Source organism: Panthera onca, chromosome A3 (genome assembly GCF_046562875.1).
Source record: "Panthera onca isolate mPanOnc1 chromosome A3, mPanOnc1 haplotype 2, whole genome shotgun sequence".
In the NCBI taxonomy this organism is placed as follows: Eukaryota; Metazoa; Chordata; class Mammalia; order Carnivora; family Felidae; genus Panthera; species Panthera onca.
In genome coordinates, this window is record NC_138341.1 from 31,784,342 (window position 1) to 31,808,728 (window position 24,387).

At 38.4% G+C, this 24,387-nt stretch overlaps 1 protein-coding gene across 1 annotated transcript in view; it reads left to right on the forward strand.

Moving 5' to 3' along the window:
- Positions 1 to 5,534: 5,534 nt before the first annotated feature.
- ARHGEF33 (Rho guanine nucleotide exchange factor 33) overlaps positions 5,535 to 24,387 on the forward strand; it is a 50,603-nt gene continuing 31,750 nt past the window's right edge. Inside the window, exons 1-7 of the mRNA XM_060653120.3 lie at positions 5,535 to 5,559; positions 7,362 to 7,411; positions 14,657 to 14,821; positions 15,143 to 15,264; positions 16,394 to 16,536; positions 19,252 to 19,311; positions 20,575 to 20,799. Coding sequence (XP_060509103.2) covers positions 5,535 to 5,559; positions 7,362 to 7,411; positions 14,657 to 14,821; positions 15,143 to 15,264; positions 16,394 to 16,536; positions 19,252 to 19,311; positions 20,575 to 20,799 — 790 coding nt within the window. The remainder of the gene's footprint in view (positions 5,560 to 7,361; positions 7,412 to 14,656; positions 14,822 to 15,142; positions 15,265 to 16,393; positions 16,537 to 19,251; positions 19,312 to 20,574; positions 20,800 to 24,387) is intronic.

The following is a 24,387-nucleotide window of genomic DNA, read 5'->3' on the forward strand; positions in this document are numbered from 1 at the left end:
CAATAACACATTTCCTTAAACAACTATCTTTCAGTAACTAAATATAATGGTTGTGTAACTATTTGGAGAAAGCTGCAAGTAATAAAATACCAGTTCTGAAATCACAGAGACCTAAGTCGCAATCCTGGCTCCCTCTGCCATTTTTTAACTATGATCCTGGCTATAATATTACCTCCTTTTTCCAAGTCTCAATGTTCTCATCTATAAAATCAGGATAATAATACGTGTTCAACGGGACCAATATGAGGATTCAATTAAATGTGACAGTATAAATAAATATGAAGCATAGTGATTGGCACATAGCAGGTGTTCAATAAATGTTATTTCTCTCTCCACCATTCTTTATATAGCACATGGAAAGATGCTTATTTTCTATCAACAGATTGGTTGACAAACGTAAGGAAATACATGGTTTCCTAGGAAAACATAAATTACAAAATTAAGCAGAAAAACTGAATAGATCAATTACCTTTGAGCAAAATCTGTCTACCTTTTTAAAAAAGGCACCAGGTCCAAGTGATTTCATAGCTATACTCTATTATCTTTTAAACACCAGATAATTCTAACTTAAGTGAAAAATTTCTAAATTATAGGAAAAGATTGAAAACTCTCTAATTCATTTTAAGAAGCTAGCGTAACCTGAATGCCAAAAAAGAATAAAAGACAAAAAACAATAAACCTCCCACAGATCAAAATCATTTATGAATATAGATACAAAATGCCTAAATATTAACAAATAGAGTTCAGTGTACCAAAAGAGGTGTACCTACAGCCAAGCAAATATTATAGGAATGCAAGGATGATTCAACATCAGGGAATCAGCGTAATGCATTAAAATAATAAAGGAGAAAAAAGCAATTCTATCAATAGCTATTGAGAGGACTAATAAAATATAGTATCCATTCCTAATAAGAAGTTTTAGTAAAATAGAACTAAAAGGAAATTACTTAAGTCTGATAGAGATGATTTACCAAATAAGAAGCATCATTCTAAATGACTTTAAAGACATTTACATTAAAATCAGAATATAGATAATGATGTCCACTATCACCATTATTAGTAAACATTATTCTGGAAGCTCTAACAAATACAATAAGATAGGACAATGAAATAACCAGTATAAATATTTGAAAATAAGGATAAAAATCACCTAGAAAGGGAGCACCTGGCTGCTTCAGTTGGAAGAGCATTTGACTCTTGATCTTGGAGTCGTGGGTTTAAGTCCCACATTGGGCGTAGAGATTACTAAAAAAATAAACAAACAAACAAACTTAAAAAAAATCTAGAAAGCGGAACAAATACTCATTTAAAAATCTTCCATAATTAATAAAGGAATTTACTAAGGTGGCTAAATGTAAAATAAGTATGCAAAGAGATAGAGAATACAAAAACCAGCTAGAAGTAGAAGTGAAAAAATACCATTTAAAATAGCAATAAAAAATACTTAAGAATGAATTTCACAGGAACAGTACAGGATCTTTAAGAAGAAAATAATAAAATCTGATGGAAAGACCTAAAACAAGATCCAGTCAAATGGAAAGAATATTCATGTTCAAGGATGACAAGATCTGATGTAAGAAAATATCAGTTCTCCCAAATTAATATATAAATCTAATGCATTTCCAATGAGAATTTAAATTTTTTTGTAATGGGTAAAATGACTTTGGAGTTCATTTATTCATATGGAAAAATAAATGTCAGGTAAAGCAAATTATAAAAAAAAATAATAGTTGACTTGCCTTACCAAATATGTTTAAAACACAGAACAGCCATAGTTTGTGGTTTGGGAACAGAAATAGATCAGAATAGGATAGAGGACGTATAAAAGATCTCTGCGTGACAAAAGTAATATTCAATTCCATGAAAGAAAAGGATGGCTTATGTAATGGCTGGTGCCAGTACAAGTGACCATCCATCTGGAAAATAAAGAAATTAACACTCCCTTGCACCATATATTATAATAACAAGTTCCAAATGAATGAAACACTTAAAAATAATGAAAGCCTGAGAAGAAAATTTAGGGAAACATATATATAAAATCTTGGGGCTGCATAGAGCTTTTTAAAAAATTTTTTTAAAAATGTTTATTTATTTTGAAAGAGAGATAGAGAGCAAGCAGGGGAGGGGCAGAGAGAGGGAGATAGAATCCCAAGGAGGCTCTGCACTGTTAGTGCAGAGCCTGAAACATGGCTCAAATCTGAGCTGAAATCAAGAGTCAGATGCTTAACTGACTAAGCCATCCAGGAGTCGTAAGATACAGAGAACTTTTAAAGCAGCTCAAGAAATCAAGAAGTAAATTAGGAAAAAGTTCTATTTGACTTCATAAATTCAAAAATGTTTTAATAGCAAAAGTGACTGCAAAGTCAAAAGACAAAAAAGACAGTTGGGAAAAATAATTAAAATTCACATGACAAATAAAAATCTAATCTCTAGCATATAAAAACTCTTACTAATTGATAAGGAAAAGACAGATGACTCAATGGGAAAATATGCAAAGCAGAGGAATAGGTAATCCCCAAACAGCAAATCTAAATGTACAGGAAAGACACATAGAGGTGCTTGGTAACTCTAGCAATCAGCAAAAGTAACAATGAAATATCCCTTGTCACACTCATCTGACTGGCAAGAACTAAAAAGTGTTAACTTCTACTATTGGCCGGGATGGGATGCAGGAGAAAAGGTACTCACACAGTTTTCCTGGGGGATATGGGAACAATTACAGCCTTTTTGTAAAGCAGCCTAGTCATATCTATTAAAATCCCACATAATTAAAAGCATGAATATGTAAGGCTCTATGTACCAAGCTGTTTGTTGTGGCATTGTTTGCAGTGGCAAAATAATGGAAATAGAGGGAATGTACATCAATACAGAAATGATTAACATAGGTCATTCACACCTCATGTATTGTGCAGCCATGAAAAATAATTTATTAGCTCTACACCCATTAACTTGGAGAGACTGCCATGAAAGAAATAAGATGCAGGGAGGTGTAGTGGGATACTACCATGACATGTATGTTCTGTATATATGTTTGCACATGGTGATATGAAAATGGAGAGAAGAGTGGAAGAACACCGGCAGATTGTTAACACCAACTGGGACTGGGGAGGAATGCTGCCACTCTCTGCTAAAGTGGCCACAACAACAAAAAAAACCATGAGTAACAATGATCCAGTTAAAAAACATTTTTTTAAATTAATTTATTTTGAGAGACAGAGAGAGGAGAGGAGGAGCAGAGACAGAGAAGGAGAAAGAGAGTCCCAGGCAGGCTCTGTGCTGTCAGTGCTGAGCCGACGCGGGGCTTGAACTCATGAACGGGGAGATCATGACCTGAGCTGAAATCGAGTCGGATGCTTAACCGACTGAGCCACCCAGGTCCCCCAACAATGATCCAGTTTTTAAAAAGAAAGTAAAATGCTCATGCTATAATGCAGGTGAAATAGCAGATACAAGTAGGTCCATGAACAATCATGTAAAACATTCAAGAGAAAGAAAGATGGGCAGGCAATACAATTAAATGATCATCATGGTTACTTAAGTGAAGGCATTAGAGTTGTCTTTTCTATGTTTTCCAAATTTTCTCTAATGTAGTTTTGTTACTTTTGTAATTAAATAAATAAAATAAAAATTCTTATTTACCCTATGTTAACCACACTCTTTTGGTTATGTCTTGAAATCCATGACCATGTGTACATATGTGAGCTTGATGATGTCCTAACTCTGAAAATGTGTAAATTTACACTATATCTATGATATATGAATGGTATTTTTGGTTTGTTTTCAATGACTTGTAAATTAGATAACTAAATCCCTAGGAAGTAGTTAGCCATAAAAACATGGCTTTACGTATTTCAAGCTTTTTTTCCCTCTAAACAGTAACAGAAATCACTTCTAAAAGTCATTTTCAAAGCTGTGTGGCTTTGGGCAGGTCATTTCTCTTCTACTCTCCAGACCTCAGTTGCTTCACCTATAAATGATGAAGCTGGATGAAATAATTTTCTCAGGGCCTTTGGCTCTAACATTTCATGATTTAATTTACATACATCATAGAATGCATTAGTTGTCAAACAAAGGAACAGCTGCTAAGGAGAAGAAAGTTTTCATCTCAGTAACACTCACATCAGCTGTAAAAGACATTCAGATAACTAGAGAAGATGCTCTACCCTGACATAATGTTCACGCTCGTGTGAAAAGGGTGTAAGATCCCAAAAGTATGTAGCCTTGATTTTCTTGATATCCCTCATTTATAAATTATTATATATTGATCAATCATTGGAAAGGATTAAAGTTCTAGCTGGCCGAAAAGAGGTCCAACATCCACAACACTGACATTTAATCGCATTTTGAACCCTCAGCTATGTGTCCAATGGTCGCTACAACCAGGCCACATTCAGTAAGCACCTCCAGTGTGTAGTCTGCCAGATGCTGAAAGTGGGAACAAGGTCATCCAGGAGCTTACTGTGTGATGTATTGGCCTTCATACTTGCTCAAGTTTTTTTTTTTTTTTTTTTAATTTTTTTAATGTTTATTTTTGAGAGAGAGAGAGAGAGAGAGAAAGAGAGGCAGAGCACGAGCAGGGGAGGCGCAGAGAGAGGAGACACAGGATATTAAGCAGGCTCCAGGCTCTGAGCTGACAGCACAGAGCCTGATGTGGGGCTAGAACCCATGAACTGTGAGATCATGACCTGAGCCGAAGTCAGATGCTTAACTGACTGAACCACCCAGGCACCCCATCAAGTTGTTTTTTTCTTAAGATGATTTCCCTGAACTATATAACCTGTTAATAAAATCAATGGGTCTAAAGTAATTGATATGATCCAAAAAAGAATATATTAAAAACTATACATTAAATTTTTTTTAATTTTTTAAACTTTATTTTATTTTTTAAGTTTTTATTTGAGAGAGATAGAGTGAGCAGGGGAGGGGCAGAGAGAGGGAGACAGAATCCCAAGCAGGCTCCACGATGTCAGCACAGAGCCTGACATGGGTCTTGAACCCACAAACTGTGAGATCATGACCTGAGCATAAATCAAGGGTTGGATGCTTATCTGACTGAGCCACCTAGGTTCCCCTAACTTTTTTTTTTTATGTTTATTTATTTTTGAGAGAGTGCAAGTAGGGGAGGGGAGAGAGAGGAGAACAGAGGATCTGAAGCGGGCTCTGTGTTGACAGCAGTGAGCCTGATGTGGGCTTGAACTCATGAACTGTGAGATCATGACCTGAGCTGAAGTCAGACGCTCAACCGACTGAGCCACCCAGGCACCCCAGTTAACTTTACCTTTTAAACTAGCTATTAACTTAGTATCTTCACTCTTCTGAAATTACATAAACCTCAAGTTGCCTCTAATAGCTGTGTTCATTCCAATCATTTTAAGTTAGCACATAAAGTAAGTCCAGTTACTTCACCAGTTCTGCCTGCTAACCCTTCCTGTTGATTTCAATGGGCAGGTCCAGAGAAGAAGGGGTGGCCTGATCCAGGGACAATGAAGATGGAATGCTGAAGAGTAAGGTGGAGGAAAGAAGCAACAGGCACCATGGAAAAGACCAAAACAAAGCAAGGTTAGATTTTTTCCAATGTCTTGCTTTAGATCTCAGAATTTAAGAAATGTAGGTTTCAGTCTTCTTTTGCCATTGTATCAAAACATGAGAATAAGTTGCCTTGGCTATTCTCATTTCCTTATTATATGATGACCACAAAGAGCACAGACTTGGTGCTGGAAAAGCGGGAAATGCTGTATCTATAATTTGGTGTGAGTTGTTATCTTATTTTTCTTAGCAGTAACTTTGGGACTTGCTTCAGAGCAACCTGCTGAATAAGGCCAAGATACAGATTCAACTAATAAACATCCAACACCTTCTAGGTTAGCCTAGAAACATAAGTGCTCTCTCTTCTCATCTTTACCATATAGAATCAACCATACAGAAGTAGGTTCTGTCATCCTCTCCAATTTACAGATAAGGAAACAGTCATAGAGATGTCAGGCTACAATCACGAAGTGTCAAAGTTTGACCTGGGAGCCTGGACTTGGTTCCCATGTTCTGGTTCTTGCCATGGTACCAGGCTGTTGGGACATAGTATAAAATGGGCTAAGTAATCTTTACTCAGACTTGTGTGGAGAGTTGTGGTGATCTTAAACCATCTAGATTTTATAGGAACAGCCTTCTGTCTGTGTAAGCTCTGGGCTGAGGTTATGTATTATTTATTATTTATATTTATTTAGAGGTTGGCTCCTCTAAGGAAGGGTTTTCTGTACCACCATATCTTAAGTGAACAATATATACGTCCACACAACCAAATATTCGCAACCATGGCTTAAAAAAAAATTTTTTTTAACATTTATTTATTTTTGAGACAGGGAGAGACAGCATGAACGGGGGAGGGTCAGAGAGAGAGGGAGACACAGAATCTGAAACAGGCTCCAGGCTCTGAGCTGTCAGCACAGAGCCTGACGCAGGGCTCGAACTCACGGACCGCGAGATCATGACCTGAGCCGAAGTCGGATGCTTAACCGACTGAGCCACTCAGGCACCCCAACCATGGCTTTAATCTATAAACTGCAGAGGGACACAATGGAGATATAGCTAAATGGATGAGCAATGAGCTGCATGTTTTACTTGGATTGTCCTTCTTCATGGCCAACCAGTGTGGTTCTGCAAGGTACACTGTAAGCCGACCTTTTTTCTCCCTAGTTTGTAAGTGGTTTTTACAACCTGCTATTTCCTTTGTATTTGCCCTGTGTTTCTCAGTCTTTAGTGTTGCCAATACTATTTTCTTTCTGCCTGCATCCTTCCCAGAATCTTTCCTTTGACAATTCCCTTCTACCAACCCTCTTGCCCAGGAAGACAGTAAGATTGCCTTAGGTGATCTAGGCAGTGACAGCAGGGGAGAGCTCAGAAGTTTGGCAAGGACATTGTACGCAGGCCTCCTGAGAACAACACAGTGACAACTAGACAAGTGCTGGGGCAGCCTTCCTAATTGTAGAATACCCTCTCAAGTAAACTTCCACCAGCCCCAAGGACAGGAGGGAAACCTTCATGGGCATTCCCTTCTGGCTGATTAATGAACATTCATCATTCAGTTTGGTTGCAAAACTTGCCCACTGTGGTAGGACATTTTTGTTTTGTGTTGTTGTTGTTTTACTACAAGAAAGAGTTATATCAGATAGATATGGTTTGGTCATTAGGATGTGAATCTAGAAACCACCTACACCAGCTTATGTTTTGTTCTTGTATCATTGGTTTCTTGTCATGCAGCCACAGATTTAAGATCCTAGAAGTCCCCTTATTCCCTATGTGTGTTTGTGAAGGGGATAGGGACAGAATGAGTCATGTCCATTGAACAAAGCTCTTTCTTCCCACAGGAGAGAATGAACATATACCGATGAATAATCCTTCCACACAGATTTACCAGGTAAAGACAACTTAGATTGTTTTGAACACTCCTATATGTAATAGTGATGACTGTCATTTATGTATAAAGTTTTCCAGCACTCAACAATTGCTTTCACATTTGTCATTGGTGTTTGTTTACTTAACAAGACTGAGGTAGGCGGGGCAGAGAGTACCATTCACATTGTACTTTTGAGCAAACTGATTTTTGAAGGACAACTTATCCAGGTTATAAATTACAGTGCTACCCGCTCCCCCCCCCCCCCCCCATCAACTCTGCTTGTCTTGCCTGTTGCCACCATCACTATGGACATTAAACTGTGCAATAACATTTCCGTAAGAGAGAAGGAGAAAGCAAGGTCTGTTTTTCCTTAGTTTGCTATTTTAGCAGAGAGCATTAAGAACTGAAAGGGGGTTAACATTGCAAATGTTCAAATATGGTGACAGAAAAAAATTTAAGCTCCTTTTAAACAATGGAAATAATTTACAAGAAATATAAATTCTTCAAAACATTTTATAATATGTTTGCAACAAGGGTCGCATCGGTCTGCTTTGGCTCTCTAAACAGTGTTTATTTGGCTTCTATCTCTAAATGTAAATTTAAAGTAAAATTCTGTCCTTAAAAATCATGGAAGTTTATTCTGATATAATATGTAATATAAAAGCAGCTTGGGCTAGGAAAATCCATGCTCCTCTCTAGAGTTAAGGCACTGTTATCTGGAAAGCATGAGAAGGAAGAGACAATTGACAGGGCTTGGTGGAGGCTGGCAAAAAGGGTAATTTCAAGTTGGCCATAAGACTTTAAGCTTTGGTAAGGATAAAGAGTGGTCTCCTGAAAAGAGATACAGGAATCCAGAAGAGTGGAGAGTTTTGGGGGGAAATGTTATTTAGATTTGTTGAGTTTAAGTGATAAGTAAAGTGAAAATAACAATAGTTCCCAGAAATATCATGCAAGATATCATCGCTGTGTGCCGAGTCAGAGCAAGCCAACACAGGATTATGAAAACATTTTTGTAATCATATTGCTCCTAGACCAAGACCAGCAATGGAAAGGGGTAGAGGAAACAGCCTCATTTCAATTTAATACATGTTTATTGAGCAGTTACTATGTGCAAAGTCAACTGCTTGGCCTAATGAAAAATAAAACAGATGCAACAAACATTCACAATTGATTTTTAAATGTCCACCACCTGGAAAACATATACAATAAATAGCTCACACAAGGCAGGCCACTGGAAGGATTACACAGAGGCATTGATATGGGGGAGTGATGAATGAATATTGGCTGAAGGATTTCAATGAGGCATTTCAGGACAAGTTGATCATTTGGTAAGTGGGTATGGGGAAGGGTATTTCAAACAGAGGGGCCAGCTTGAACAAAGGCCTGGAAGCAGGGGTCAGTCTTTCCTCAGTGCTAATTTGATGCCTCACTCGTCTATGACCTTCAAATGCCTTCCCTGCCCACCTCCACTCTGTTCACATCTGACCTATGTACGCATTTGAATGAGTGTGAGTATGTCTTTAAACTGAGGTATGATTTAAACTCTATTATAGGTTTTATGTAGGTCACTCCCTGAATGTTGGCTAAATATAGCAGCAGCGGGGGGTGGCCTCATTCTCTTATTGTATCACAAATCCAAGTACATCTGTTCACAGTGGAACAAATGAAGCAGTGGAATGAAGTTGGTCTACATGACCTCTGTGATGCTGTGATTATAACCCCATCCTTGTTTTAAAAGAACGCTTCCTAAATCCCAGTCTGTTTACTCCAAGCAACAGTTAACCAAAAGAAGATGAAAGAGAAGTAAAGAAGAAGAGGAAGAGGAAGGAGGGAAGCAGGGAGAGGTTAACTATAATAGAATACAATTTACAGCACAAAGGGAGAGCAAAATATGACATTTGAAGCAAAATATGACATTTCAGCCATTTTCTATGTCTTTATTTTATTTTCTTGATAGACCCCAATCCCTACCTGAAATTATAGCAAATATTAACTTGTTTCTTTCTTTCTTTTCTTTTTTTTTTTTTTTTTTTTTTAAATTGTGTGTCTCCTTCTCTAGAATGTAAGCTCCAAGGGCAGGGATTTAGTACGTTTTGCTCTCTGTTGTATTCTCAGCATAAAGTACAGTGCCTGGAATATAATGCATGTTCAATAAATATTAGTTGAATGAATGAATGAATATCTTCAAGATGTGTATATTGCTTTGAGCCAAGAGATCTGATGCACTTATTCAGTCTGGTGCCAAATGATGTTTGGAAAATTGTCTGGTTCTTTTGGGGAAAATTGTCTTGTTCTTCTTTGGGAAAAAAAGAAAAGAAAAGGAAGACATCCTTACTTCATACCCCAATCAAAATAAACTAAAAAATGGATTAAAGGACTAGAAATAAAAAAAGTCAAACCATAAAAGTTTAGAACTAGTGAATATTTATCTTGTATCTGGATGTGAAATGTCTTTTTAAGTAAAACAGCACTGGAGGAAATCACAAAGTAAAGGGCTAGAGATTTCAGCCACATCACAATTAAAAATTTTCCCAACATAAATATATTTTTAACAAATTCAAAGGCAAATAACCAAATGGGAAAACTTCTTACAAGAAAATATAGTAAGGGTTTAATGATATAAAAATAGTTGATACAAGTCAGTAAAAAAAGGAAACTTCAGAGATCTCAGTAGATTAAGGGCAAAGGACACAGACAGTTTACCAAAGTAAAATTACAGATGGCTAATAAATAGAAGATTGAGGTTTTCAAAGCTGACAACAATCTAATTAGCAAATAATGAAATAATATTTAGTTCTGATGAGTGTGTGTAAATTGGTGGAAGCTTTCGTAAGAATTATTAGTTAAAATACAGTGAAAGTATTAAAATGTTCATACCTCTAATTGGCTCTCTGTTCTTTGGATGGACTTGACCTCCTTGGTGAGTAAGGAACATTGACCCAATCAGGTCATGGAAGCCGACAGGAGAACGAGCACTACTATCTCCCAGTTCGTTCCAGAAGTGTTACCAGAACAGGTGAATCTGTGTGGATACACTGACTGTCCTTAGCTCACATTCCTTTTGATTGGAATCCAATCCATCCCAACTCAATCTCATCCTTTGTCCGCTGTACATAGGCCTCTCAAAGTTTACCCAATCTCTTTTCCAGAGTCAGATTGTGTTGCTTCAGACTGATTACTTCCGTTTGCACAAGGATTCTTTAAAATAACAGTCCATTAACATGAGCAGTGCTGGTGGAATCTGCCAGTCAAGGCAACAGATGTGGTAACTGCACCATTTAGACCAGCTCAGCTCTTGCCTAATGATGTGAATTCCAACTGTGTTTTTGGCTTACTTGTAGGGATGTAAATCCTGTAGCTTCCTCCACTTATATTACTTATGTTTTATGTATTTTATCCAAGACATGTTTTTCTAAATACACTAATTTAGCCCTTTAGGCCAAATACTGCCTAACATCCTTAAACTCACAGTAATTTCATATTTAGGAATTTATCCTAAGGCAATAATCTGAAATACATACAAAGCTTTAAATAAAAAGCATTATATGCCAGCACTATCTATAATACTGAAAAGTTATTAAAAGTTATAGATTTCCAAGAAGACTGAATGGGTAAACTCTGGCACCACCACAGGATGGAATATTGAGTGGCCATTAAAAATAGACAGAAAACATTTTGAAGGCTATAGGAAAAGGCTTATAAGAGTGTTTGGCAAAAAAAGGAGGGGCAGAATAAAAATATATCTGTAGGGTGATTTCAACCATATAAATGTCTGCACTTACATTCATAGAACAAAGCAGAAGGAAATGTGCCAAAACATTCGTGGTTATATTAAAGTAAGGAGATTCGAAGAGATTTTTTTTCTTTTTTCTTTTTGTCTGTAATGAAAAGAATTTAAGCAAATGAATTATGTGCCAAAAGGACCCCTAACTGAAAAACCATGGGAACCAGTCCTACAGCAATAGGTTTCATCATTAAAATTGTCATTGTAAGTTTCCAGGATTTGTAAGTCCTATTCGAGCCTCAGTCTCTTTTTGCCATTGGGGAATATCTTCTAACACCAGAGAAATTAGTTCTACTAGGCCTGTGGTGCATTCGGGGATGGATAAGATAAATATCCAGCATGCCACACTTCACATCAGCTTCCATTAAGAATGGAAGAATGGAAGTAAGAATGACATTAAGGATCAACTTCTATAGGGAGTGTAGAGGAGTAGATTTGGGAAATTTGCTCTTGACCATTCGGGCAACTTGCTGCCCACTTTGTGTTTTAAATTATTACATTTATGGGGATTGATAAAGAGGCCTAAAATTAAGAATATGAAAGCTGGCAGAAAGACCACATTTCCTCTCTATAAACCCTGGTTTAGGGGGAAACCAAAGAAATTATGTTGGCATCCTTGCCAGCATGTGCTGCTTCTCACAGAGCCTTTAGTCAGGTGTCGAAGGAATTCAGCCTGCCTTCTGGAGTTTTTGCAAATCTTGACATTTATGACTCAGCAGGGTTCTCAAGGCACAGGCCCAGTCCCCCGAATTTGCCCCGTAGTAGTCTTTGACCTTGATAATGGGACAGAATGAAGAACAAGTCTGTGTAAAAAACAAGTTGGAACAATTTGCATAATGTATGAGAATTTAGTCTAAGGGATCTTTGGTGGAAAAAAAATTGGAAGACATTGATTAAAATTCACCTTGAGAAGAGTTAAGAAGCCAAGAAAGTAAAGAAAATTGAGAAACAGAAATTAAGAACAGGAAATAGGAAGAATTCGGACTCCTCTCCCCTATTTCTTTGAGCCTAAGAAGCCCTCTGTGGTACCCTAGGCTTCGAAGTACAAGTCTTCCCTGAACCTGCCTCCAGTGGGAGCCCGTCTCCAGCGGCAGGATGGAGGGATCATAACCTCTCTAGAGCAGCTTCATGAAAAAATCAACGAGATGAGGAACGTGTTCAACTCGCTGGAGAACAAGGTAGACACCCATTTCTAATCCTTGGGGTGGGCTGTGGGCTGTCAAACAAGAGAGTTGAAGAGACAGCAGAAAAAAGATGTTAAGTCCATGTCCTGGGAGTATTTTTCATTCACAAAGGAATGGCCAGTTGGTACTGGAAAACCAGTCCATAGCAGCTAAAGACATTGAGCCCCACGCATCTTAAAAGTGACATGTGTCTCAGGTGTGTGATTGTGCTCACTTTTGGCATCTCCTCCCTGTCTGATCAGTGGTTGTGAAGCCGTTTATAAAGCAGTAGTGTTACTTCAGTGGTAGGTACCCAAGGGGCTCAACGTAATATATGGGAAGGAAATGGGCTCATAGCTAAAATGGTTTCAAAATTCCCAAAGTCCCCATACAACCTGGCTGTTAGGGAAAACTTAATTTTTTTTTTTTTTTTTTTTTTTTTTTGAGAGCTGGGGTTCTACAGGTGAGGAAAAGTCCTTTCCCCCGAGGATCCTACTGCTGCATTTTGCTGCTGGGGAAAACTCTACACATCCACCTAAGGGAGCAGTGATAATGAAACCTATTTCTGTCGGATAGTGGTTCCCTTTCTTTTCAAAGAGGAAACCTGAGAGAATTTCAGAGCACCTGAATGAATGTCAGGTTTCCTTCCTTCAACTTTAAAACTTGCATAAATTTTGCTTTGATATTATATACTGTTGATTTTTTTAAATTTTGTTCACAGAAGATGAATTTACATAATGAGAATTACCAGATCAAAAGTAGTTGAGCTGGTGATTCAATCCATTCTGATGACTAGATTAGGATGTGTACTAAAATCCATCACGAAGATTAATTAAAATGAAAAATGATTGGAGTGAAATACAGATTGCTCATGTTGTTTCTCCGGCTTCCAGCCCTGAACATGTGGCAGATCCTGTTTTTTTCCTCAGAATGATCTCTTTGGTTCCTCTACTTCCTCCCTATTCCCAGCCCTTGAAAGAAACCTTTTCGAGGCACAGTGAAACACAAACTCTATATTTTTAAAATGTGGTGTAGGAGACCAAATCACTTTATAGTGGGAGGTGTTTTTGCAAATTGGAATAATTTGGATAACCAGATTCTGAAAATGTTTAGAAATACACATTTGAAGGAGTTTTGTTAATTTTGTGAAAAGTTCTGTTTTAAAGAGAGATCTGGAGCTAAGAGTTCCTCTACTTAGCAGAGTGTAAGGTCATAAATTTCAAGAAAGTAACGTTTTTATCTTATTGTTATTATTATCTTAACTTTCTGTCTGTTGAAATGCTTTTTTCATTTGTTCAATAAAAAAACCTGAACTGTAGAAGTGCTCCATTTTCTCCACATTTCTGTTTGTGCTTAACTTTTTGATTTGCCACTTCAAGGGGGAGAAGAATTAAAATTTCTTGAACACCTTCTATGGACAAGCATGCACTGTAGCAGAAAGCTTATCTACATTTATTCATTAATTCTCCACACAGTCCTGTGAAATAGGTGTTATAGTAATTATTTTATGTATGAGGAAACTGCTGTGAAGAGGTTAACCAACTTGCCTGAGGTCTTACTTCATATAGGAGAGAGCTAAGATTTGTACCCTATCAGACTCCAGAATTGACACCTTTGTCATGGTGTGGAAGTTGACAACAGAAATCCAATGTGCACACTCCTACACGACCAGGCTTGACTCTTGGAGAGAATTCAACATCACTGTCAACAACGTGCTGAACTCCTACCATTTTATCTGTTTCCCACCACTGCAAATGCTGTTATCTCCTTTTCCATGACATCATTCAACTATCTACCTACCTATCTATATGACTTCCTCACCTGCAAAGAAATTCTCAGATATGCTTAGTTATTACTCTTTTTATTATTTTTAATTGCTTAAGGGGAAAAAATGACTGAATTTCTTCATTTTCTTATACCACTAGGGGTAATATGACCTATCCCTTCTTTCATGGAATTGAAAGGGTTACTGGATCAAGATTCTGTTTCACATGCATATGTTGCTTTTCAAGTAAATCTCACTTTAAGCAAAGGTGTTAGAAGAAACAGTAGCTGGCAGGAACACTTGTAAACTTAATTAATTGCTTGCTTGCTTGTCATAATCAAGCTTCAGCATGTGTTGCATATAAAAGACCCTCTTTTCCCTAAATGAATGGGGCCAAATTTGTCTCAAGTTGTCAAAACTTTAGTTTACCGGGCTGTAGATTTTCTATATCCTGGTTTCTTAAAAAAAAAAAAAAAGGAAAATTCAAGGGTTCAGTGGTACTATTTATAATAGTTAATAGCAAACTGAACTTACTCTTGGCGATTATCATTTAGTTGCAGGCCTTGGCCTCTGAACTGAAAACTGGTTTCACAGAAGCAATGCAAGAACTGTCCAGAATTCAACATGGCGAGTATGCTTTGGAAGAGAAGGTTAAGAGTTGCCGATGTTCCATGGAAGAAAAAGTTACCGAGATGAAGAATTCGTTAAACTATTTCAAGGTAGGCCCCTCTTCTATTTCCCTGCTAAACAGAAGTTCTTGGTCTTAGTCACAGAAGTAGAAAATATCTTTTCACGTAGCAGGCAAATATAAGAATTTTTCCTCCTGGTCTGTTCATTAATTATCAGGCAAAAAATACCTATTTCATGCTTTTCTTTCTTGTATCTCTGTGTTAAAATTATAGGCCACAGTAGAAGTAAGATGCTCATCTCTCATTCATTCATTCATTCAACAAATATGTATTAAAATATGTATTATATACCATGTTATATCCTTTTATCTCTTTTACTAGATTAAATATGTATCAATTCCTATTTTTTAGGAAGAGCTGAGCAATGCCATGTCAATGATTCAGGCCATCACTTCCAAACAGGAAGAAATGCAACAGAAAATTGAACAGCTTCAGCAGGAAAAGCGAAGAGAATCTCGGAAAGTTAAAGCCAAGTGAGTGTCTTACAAAAAATTGGTGAAAGGCAAAGCCATAAGCAATGGCTTATCCAGTGGCATCCAGAACACCTTCCCTGCTATCAGCATACAGCTAACTGTCTATATACTGGTGGAATCTGTGGGTCAGCATGTGATGGAGGTTATAGAATCATAGAAGTTGATTGATATTTGGGTGCCTAGGTGGCTCAGTCAGTTAAATGTCCGACTTCAGCTCAGGTCATGATCTTGCGGTTCATGGGTTCGAGCCCCACATCAGGGTCTGTGCTGACAGCTCAGAGCCTGGAGCCTGCTTTGGATTCTGTGTCTCCCTCTCTCTTTCTCTGCCCCTCCCCTGCACATGTTCTCTCTCAAAAATAAATAAACAAAAAAAATTTTTAAAAAAGAAGAAGTTGGTTGATATTAAAGATGGATGGTGATGATTACATGGACTCAACATAATAGGAAGTGGAATGAAAATGATAGAAGATGGTATGTAGAATTTATTTAAACTGTGAAAATGTAAAATAACAAAGATGAATTTTAAAATAATAATTGGTGTGTTAAGATACTGGGGTCACCAGTGATTTTCTTTTTTTATTCATTTTCTAAAATTTCTCTAATGCTACTAGTTTACTTCTACCATTGAAAATTAATGTATGTTAATAGGTCAACCAGTTTGAATCAAAACATATGCGGTAATCATTGTCATGTTTTTAACTTATCACGTTTTAAATAGAAATATGCCAATAATAACTGTGTGACCCTGGAGACTGGCTTATTGTTTTTCGTTGAAGATCTGCTGCTTCCCGGGACCTTTTGTGTTGTTTTGTTAAGAGAATGTACATCATCCCAAGCAGACTGTCGCCATGGCAAACTCTCAAGATCCTGATGACAAGGAAGCCAGTAACAGAAAAATAAAAATATAGGTGGTACGGTTAGGATGTGATTTATACATATTTGAAATCTTTCCCCAGCTTTGGCGATGAAGTAAGTTGAACCCTAAAAGTTGCTAATATATGTTTTTAATTTACAAAAACAGCAATTTTATATGGTTCAACCTAATAATTTGGAATTTTTCTTGGATTATTCTGAACTGATTCTCTTCTGAACCTCTCAGGTATTAACACCCTTTGTTTCCCTTCCCCAGGAAAACTCAAAAAGAAGAACATGGCTCACAGGCGGGGCCTGCTCAAGCACAAGGAAGTCCTTTCCGTTCAATCAATATCCCTGAACCTGTTCTTCCAAGTGAAGACTTTACAAACCTTTTGCCTTCTCAGGCCTATGAAAAAGGTACATTTTGCAAATCATATTGAAAAAGCCAACCTTTCCCCTGGATTCCTAGAGCTTAAGTAATAGTGAGCATGGGTTTATGTCTTCCATCCTTATCTTATTTAATGCTTATGTATTTATTTTGGGGGGGGGTGGTGAGGGACAGAGAGAGGGAGATAGAATCTCAAGCAGGCTTCGCACTGTCAGTGCAGAGTCCAACACAGGGCATGAACCCATGAGCCGTGAGATCATGAGCCTGAGTCGAAGCCAAGAGTTGGATATTCAACCGACTGAGCCACCCAGTGCCCCTGTCCTCCATCCTTATTACAGGAAAATGATGTATTGCTCAAAATTTTTCCTCCAATAACTGGAATTTAGAAGAATCCAGAGCATCCTAAGAGACCAGGAGATCTGCCCAATTTGAAAGATTTTCTTTTGTGCTCGCTTCGGCAGCACATATACTGAAAGATTTTCTTTTTGGGGGGCGCTAGATAGCCAGAGCTGGTGCTGTCCGTTGGCTGACAGTCACTAGCACATCTCTGATCTGAGGGATGATAGAACAGATGCTAGAAAACTGTTCCTGGGCAGTCCTAAAGAAACTGGCTTTCCATCCAGTTCCATCTATCTGTAACCATGTCCAGTTCCACGTTTGCTACACTTCTGTATGCTCAGCAATGTCCAGCAAAGCACTTCTACACAGGAGAGTGAATGTAGACATTAACATTGTTTAGAGGAATTGTCCCATCTGTCTCTCTCTTGTCTCTCTCTCTCTTGATCTCTCGTTTTTGTTTTTGTTTTTTTTTTGTCACATCTAGAAAATCTCCAAGAGTCTCAAGGGCTTCTGAACCAATTGTAAGCTCCTCAGTGGAAGTGCTGGTGGTTCCTACCCTTATGGCTGAAGGAACAATATATTCATAGACAGTAAATATGTTCTGCATAATTAAATTTAAAAATCTAAATCAAGGGATGCCTGGGTGGCTCAGTCAGTTAAGCAACCAACTTAGCCTCAGGTCATGATCTCAGGGTTTGGGGGTTTGAGCTCCGCATTGAGTGAGCACAAGCCCTGCTCTGGGCTCTGCACTCTCTCCCCCTCTCTCTGCACCTCATGGGATTCTCTCTCTCTCCCTCTCTCTCTGCCCCTCACTCACAAGCGCTCTTTCTTTCATTAATCAATCTAAATCAGATGGCTTTTAAAAATTTTTTTTTAAACATTTATTTATTTATTTTTTTGAGAGACAGAGAGAGACAAAGCGTGAGCAGGGGAGGGGCAGAGAGAGAGGGAGACACAGATTCTGAAGCAGGCTCCAGGCTCTCAGCTGTCTGCACAGAGCCCAATGCAGGGCTCGAACCCACAAACCATGAGATTATGACCTGAGCCGAAGTCCAGGGGTTAACCACCTGAGCCACCCAGGCGCCCCTAAATCAGATGGATTTTACTCAGTATAACTTCTAAGTATGGATTTGCTTTTATTTCTGTAAGTTTTTTTTGTTTTGTTTTTGTTTTTGTTTTTTTACCTCTTTGAGTAGTTACTTTTGAGACCAGTAGGTGCAGCTTGGCAAAACTCCCTGATCCATCTGGGGAATGAGGGGGTTCATCACAAGGGGTTCTATTTTCTTTGCTCCATCTCATGAAGAACATGATGTAAAAGGATGATCTTATTAGGAAAGAATACAGGACAGCCTTGGAAAGTAGAGGGCAGATCAATGCCAAGTGTGGGGAAGTTGAACATGTTCACAAGACAAAAGGTTTAAAATGATAACTTGCGAAGTGCTCGATGGAGTTCATTTAGCTGCGTGATGGTAACCCTCCTTCCCCCACTGTTATAACAGAGGTAGCTTATATAACATAGTTGATTCATAGCTGCTGCTATGACTCTCTTAGGAGATTGCAGTCAAGGTGTTGACTCTTCCACTACCCATTCGTCTTTCCTCCTATCCATCCATCAACCCAGACACTGACTTAGATGGTGGGAGATAGTAGTGAACAAAAGAACAAACACTCCTGCCCTCCTGGAGCCTTTGTTCTGAAGGAAGCAGACAATGAACAAGATACATAAAATATGTAGTTTGTCAGTGATAAGGGGGAAAATAAACACAGGTGTAATTTTAGAGAGGGTGCCCGGTAAAGACCTGAAGGAAGTGAGGAAGTGAGCTCCTGCATACCACAGGGAAGAAAGGGAACAGGTCCTGGTGGGAACACAGCCAAGATTTCAAGGAAGAACAGGAGCAGTGGGGCTAAGGCAGAGTGAACAAGGGAGACAAGGGGAGATGGGGTTTTAAAAAAAGAAGGAAACACCAGGCAGGGAAGGGAGCAGATATTTTAGAGCCTAATGGTCATTATACAGCCTCTGGCTTATGGGAAGCCATTGGAGGGCTAAGCAGAGGAGTGACAGGGTCTGACTTACATATGAGCAGCGTTGTTCCCGCTCTTCCCATCATCACCATCCTCTCCATCATAGTTAAATAATAATTTAGCTCTTACTGTGTATAGGTTACACATAATAACTGATTTAATTCTTACGGTAGTCTATGAGGTAAATGCCACTTAATATATCTTTTTACAGATGGGAAAATAGTGCTTGTCACTATATTGAGATTTTATTATTATTTTTTTCACTGCTCTGTCTCTCTCAGTAAACTGTCAACTTTGAGTCTGTCCCCAATGTCTGGCTCATAGAAGGTGCCAGCCCATGTTAGTGGAATGAGTACTGATTGAAAGCTTTCCTTCCTCTGCAGCTCAAGAGTCCCGATCCATGCATGTAGGAGACAGTAATGTGAAGGGGATGATGGGTCCTGGTAAGTGGCTCTGTTTTTAATTCTCTTCTCTTCTAGCAAGTATACCCTTTCCCTGCTTTTACCTTTCCTGTTTCTACTCCCTCAGTCCCAAAGCAGGCATGAAAGAACTCAGGCAAAGAGAAAGCACTATGGTTACTAAGAATCTAAGATGAATGGTGGAGTAGGTCAGTGACTCAGTTAAACCCAAGGAACGAGAACGGGTCGGGATGTTTAAGACAAAGCCAGAATCCTTGGTTCTTTCTGGCTCATTTCAATTATCAATGAAATAACATTCAGGGGAAACCTACAGATGTACGTAGCATGACCTAAGTTTTCTGTGGACACATTTTATAGTTTATTTAATTTAAAAGTTATTTACTTAATAGACGATTCACCAGTATTTTATAAATTATTTCATCTTCCCTCCCTCCATTCCTCCTTCCTTTTTGCACCTTACCATTATCAGGACCAAGGAAGACAAATTCCACAAAAAAATATTGTGTTTGGCATCTTCTGTATTTTTTTCTCTGGTGTGCTCACCTAAAAGGAAGGAGATACAGGGAGTCAACGTATACTATTACAAATTAATATATTATTATATAAATGTTTTAATTTTTTTTTAATGTTTATTTATTTTTGAGACAGAGAGAGACAGAGCATGAACAGGGGAGGGTCAGAGAGAGAGGAAGACACAGAATCTGAAGCAGGCTCCAGGCTCTGAGCTGTCAGCACAGAGCCCGACGCGGGGCTTGAACTCACAAACTGTGAGATCATGACCTGAGCCGAAGTCGGACGCTTAACCGACTGAGCCACCCAGGCGCCCCTGTTTTAATTTTTTTTAATGTTTATTTATTCTCTCTATCTGAGAGAGAGCAGAGCCTGAGTGGGGGAGGGGCAGAGAGCAAGGGAAACACAAAATCCGAAGCAGGCTTCAGGCTCTGAACTCTCAGCACAGAGCCTGTTGCAGAGCTCAAACCCGCGAACTGTGACATCATGAGCTGAGCCAAAGTCAGCGCTTAACTGACTGAGCCACCCAGGCACCCCTATAAATTTATTTTTTAAAGTGCCTTAGTTAGTAGAAACTACATACAAAGAATAAGGATGTATAGGCCAGAAAGAGACAGAGGTGATCCTTTGTTAACTGTGGAAACTTTAATCCTTAGTTGATGTATTTAATCCTCAAGTGGAGGGGGTAGGTATACCCAAACAGGGGCATACTATTTAACCGTTAACAACAATTTTTTTTTTTTAACTCAGATATTGATGGCGGGTGCTATTTTTCAGGAATGAACCCAACAACTCCTGAAGCGGAAGAAAACCTTAAGCCTTGCCTTTCGGCTGATATCCAGCCCAAGGGCCATCTCTCATCTGGTGTGTGGAGGCAGCCCAAGGATGGTAAAGAATGGGGAGAGGAATATGTCACGAAAGACCACCCAGATAAACTCAAGGACGCTGGCCAGCCCAGGCACAGTTCTCTGGAAAATGTTTTATGCGAAACCTCTTTAGCTGGTAAGCCCTAGAGGGGAATGCAGGCCGAAAGTTTGAAGAACAGGAAGCCTACAGGCTACAATTCTTGCAATTTAGATTCAGTGGAGGTATGAGACCACCTGGTCTCCAGTTTTCTTTTCAGATGAACACTAAAGCCTGTAGAGGGGAAGGGATTCACCTGAGGTCACATGGCAGGCTTGGGACCACCACCTTGATTCTGGGGATCGATGACATCTAGAAATGCAGTGCTTTGGGAGAAAAAAGGCATAAAGGTGGTGGAGAAGAGGGCAGAATTTTGTGAACTCTTTTGTCAGTGACGCAAAATCTTCCATATGTGCATCTTGGATCGGAAGTCTGCCACCAAAATACCAGATACTGCATCAAGGTCTGTCTTCCCTCCCTCCCTCGTTTCCTTCCTTCCTCTCCTTTCTATCACTAGTTGCTACTGAACACCTATTATATGGCACATAATGGCATTTCCCTCTGGCTATTCTGTGGAAGGTAATTTTCAAAAATTAGTTTTTATTATCAAACACATGAAAAAATAAAGAGTATCGAAAGGTTTATTATAAAGAAAGCAACAACCCCTTTAAATTGTTTTCACAGTTCCTTCTGGTACTTGCTTCTGTGTTTTGAAACCAGTTTATGCTGCTATTTTTTTTTATCAGTACTTTACTGAGGGTGAATTTACATAAAGCAAAATTCACAAAACCTAAGTTTAAGCTTATTGACTTTTTATGTATGTATGTATGTATGTATGTATATCCCCTTGTGATCACTCTCTGGATCAAGATATATAATATTTCTGTTACCTCAGAGAGCTCTCTCATGCACCTGAAGAACCACTCTTCTGACTTCAGTCACCATAAATTAGTTTTGTCTGTTCTGGAACTTCATATGGAGGGAATAATACAATGTATACTCTTTTGAGTCAGACTCCTTTCTCTCAATACACTATGTGTCTTTCATTCAGTAGTTCAATCACATGGAATATATTTACCACAATTTGCCTATCTATTTTCCTGTTGATGGACATTTGGACTGTTACCGGTGTAGGACCATTATAAGCAAAACTGGTATGAATATTCTCATCTAAGTCTTTTTTGGATGTATGCCCTCATTTCTCTTGGATGTATACCTAGAAGTGAAATCTCTAGATTCTGGGATAGGATTATGCTTAACTTTGAAAGAAAACATCAAACAGTTTTCCAAAGAGGTTGGGACATTTTATACTCCTACCACTAATGTCTGAGAGTTCTGGTTGCTTGACATCCTTCCCAATATTTAGTATGGTCAGTCTTTGAAATTTTAGCCATTCTCATGGGGGTGTAACTGGTATCATATTGTAGTTTTAATTTGCACTTTCCTGATGACTTATGATGTTGAAAATCTTTTCGCATGCTAATTGGTTATTTGTACACCTTCTTTTATGAAGTGCCTCTTCTTATTATCAGTTACTAGGATTTCTTAATATATTTTGGATATGAGTTCTTTGTTAGATGTATGTACAGAGAATATTTAATTCTAGTATGTGGCTTGCTTTTTCACTTTCTTAATATTCTTTTGATGAACGGATGCTCTTAACTTTGATAAGGTTTATCAATTTTAAACTTAAATTTTTTTTAATGTTTATTTATTTTTGAAAGAGAGAGACAGAGACAGAGAGGGAACAAGTGGGGGAGGGGCAGAGAGAGGGAGACACAGAATCCAAAGCAGGCTCCATATGCTGTCAGCATAGAGCCCAACCTGGGGCTCCAACCCCCGGGCCATGAGATCATGACCTGAGTTGAAGTTGATGCTTACCTGTCTGAGCCACCCCAGCACCCCAATTTTAAACTTTTTAAATAGATCATGACTTATGTGTCCTTCCAAGAGATCTTCACCTATCCCAAAGTTGTGAAGATATTCTAGTTTGTTTTCTTCTAAAATCTTTATAGTTTTAGCTTTCACATTTAGATCTATTACTTATCTTTTGTTGTTGTTGTTAAGTAAACTCTACACCCAACATGGGGCTCAAACTCATGGCCTTGAGATCAAGAGTTGCATGCTCTACCAACTGAGCCAGCCAGGCGCCCCAATCTATTAATCTTGAATAAATTTTGATGTATGGTGTGAGGGAGTCCAGGTTCTTTTTTTTCCTCATGTGATTATTCAGTTGCTTCAGCACCTTTTATTGAAAATATCTTCCTTTCCATATTGAATTGCATAGAGAACATCAAGTGATCACATTTGGGTGGGTCTAATTCTAGACTCTATGTTCTTTTTATTCCAATTAGCAGAGAATTTACATCTTGATAGTATTGAGTCTTCCTATCAAAGAACGTGGTATATGTCTCCCTTTACATAGGTCTTCTTTAATTTTTTTAGCAGTGTAATGGAAAATCTTTCATTTACATTTTTCTTCTTTTCCCCAGAAGCATGTGTCCAAGAGACCTCTGTCCTCCTGCTCCGTGCTGGCCTGTTGCACTGCTGCCTTCCCGGGACTTCCCACTCTTCCTAGGAATTCCCTTCATAGTTCTATGCTAGATTCCTGTTTGTTTTTATCTTGTGTGTCCTTCTTGGTTTCTCGGTTTACTTCTCGTTTGATGGAACCTATTGTCCAGTAGCTTCCGCATACTTTGTTGATAATTTAGGTGAATATAAAATCTTTTCCCCTCATCATTTTGAAGCCATTGTTCCATTGTCCTCTAATTTCTCGTGTTACTGTTGGAAAGCCCAGTACCATTCTGATCCCCAGTCCTTTGTATGTTACTGGATTTTTCTCTCTGGTAACTTTTAGGATCTTCTCTTTACCTCTGGTGTGCTGAAGTGTCACAGCGGTGCGAGAGTCTTTTTCATTAATTACGCTGAGCACAATGGGCTCTTTCCTCTAGAAATGAGTGTCCTGGTATTTTTTTTTTTTCTATTATTCATTTGATAATATGCTCTCATCCATTTTCTTTATTTTCTCTGAAACTCCTACTAATTTGATGTTGGGTCTCATGGATTGAGTTTCTCCACTACCATCTTTTTCTAGTCTATTTTTCTTCAACATGTCTTTCTTGTTTTGGGGGTGGGGGAGTAGGGAAGAAGGCAGGAAACCTCCTTGACTTTACTTTCCACTCTTTCATCTTTGAAAAAATGCCAAAAAGTTTCTTTTTCTCCTCCTCCTTCTTCTGGAGTGTTCTCTTTTCTTAAAACAAAACAAAAACAAAAAACAAACAAAAAAAACCCAGCATCATGTAACTATTAAAATTTTTTTTTCCCCAATGTTTATTTATTTTTGAGAGAGAGAGAGACAGAGCGCAAGCAGGGAAGGGCCAGAGAGAGAGGAAGACACAGAATCTGAAGCAGGCTCCAGGCTCTGAGATGTCAGCACAGAGCCTGATGTGCAACTTGAACTCACAGACCTTGAGATCATGACCTGAGCCAAAGTCAGCCACCTAACTGACTGAGCCACCCAGGCGCCTCTAGCATCACGTAACTATTAAATGATTAGAATGTTTTTCTCGTACCTCTTTGAGGTATTAACTGTAGGATTTTTAAAAAGTTTTGTTTCTCCATTGTCTCTTTTATTAAGGTATATATAATTGACATGCAACATTATATTAATTTTAGATGTGCAGCATA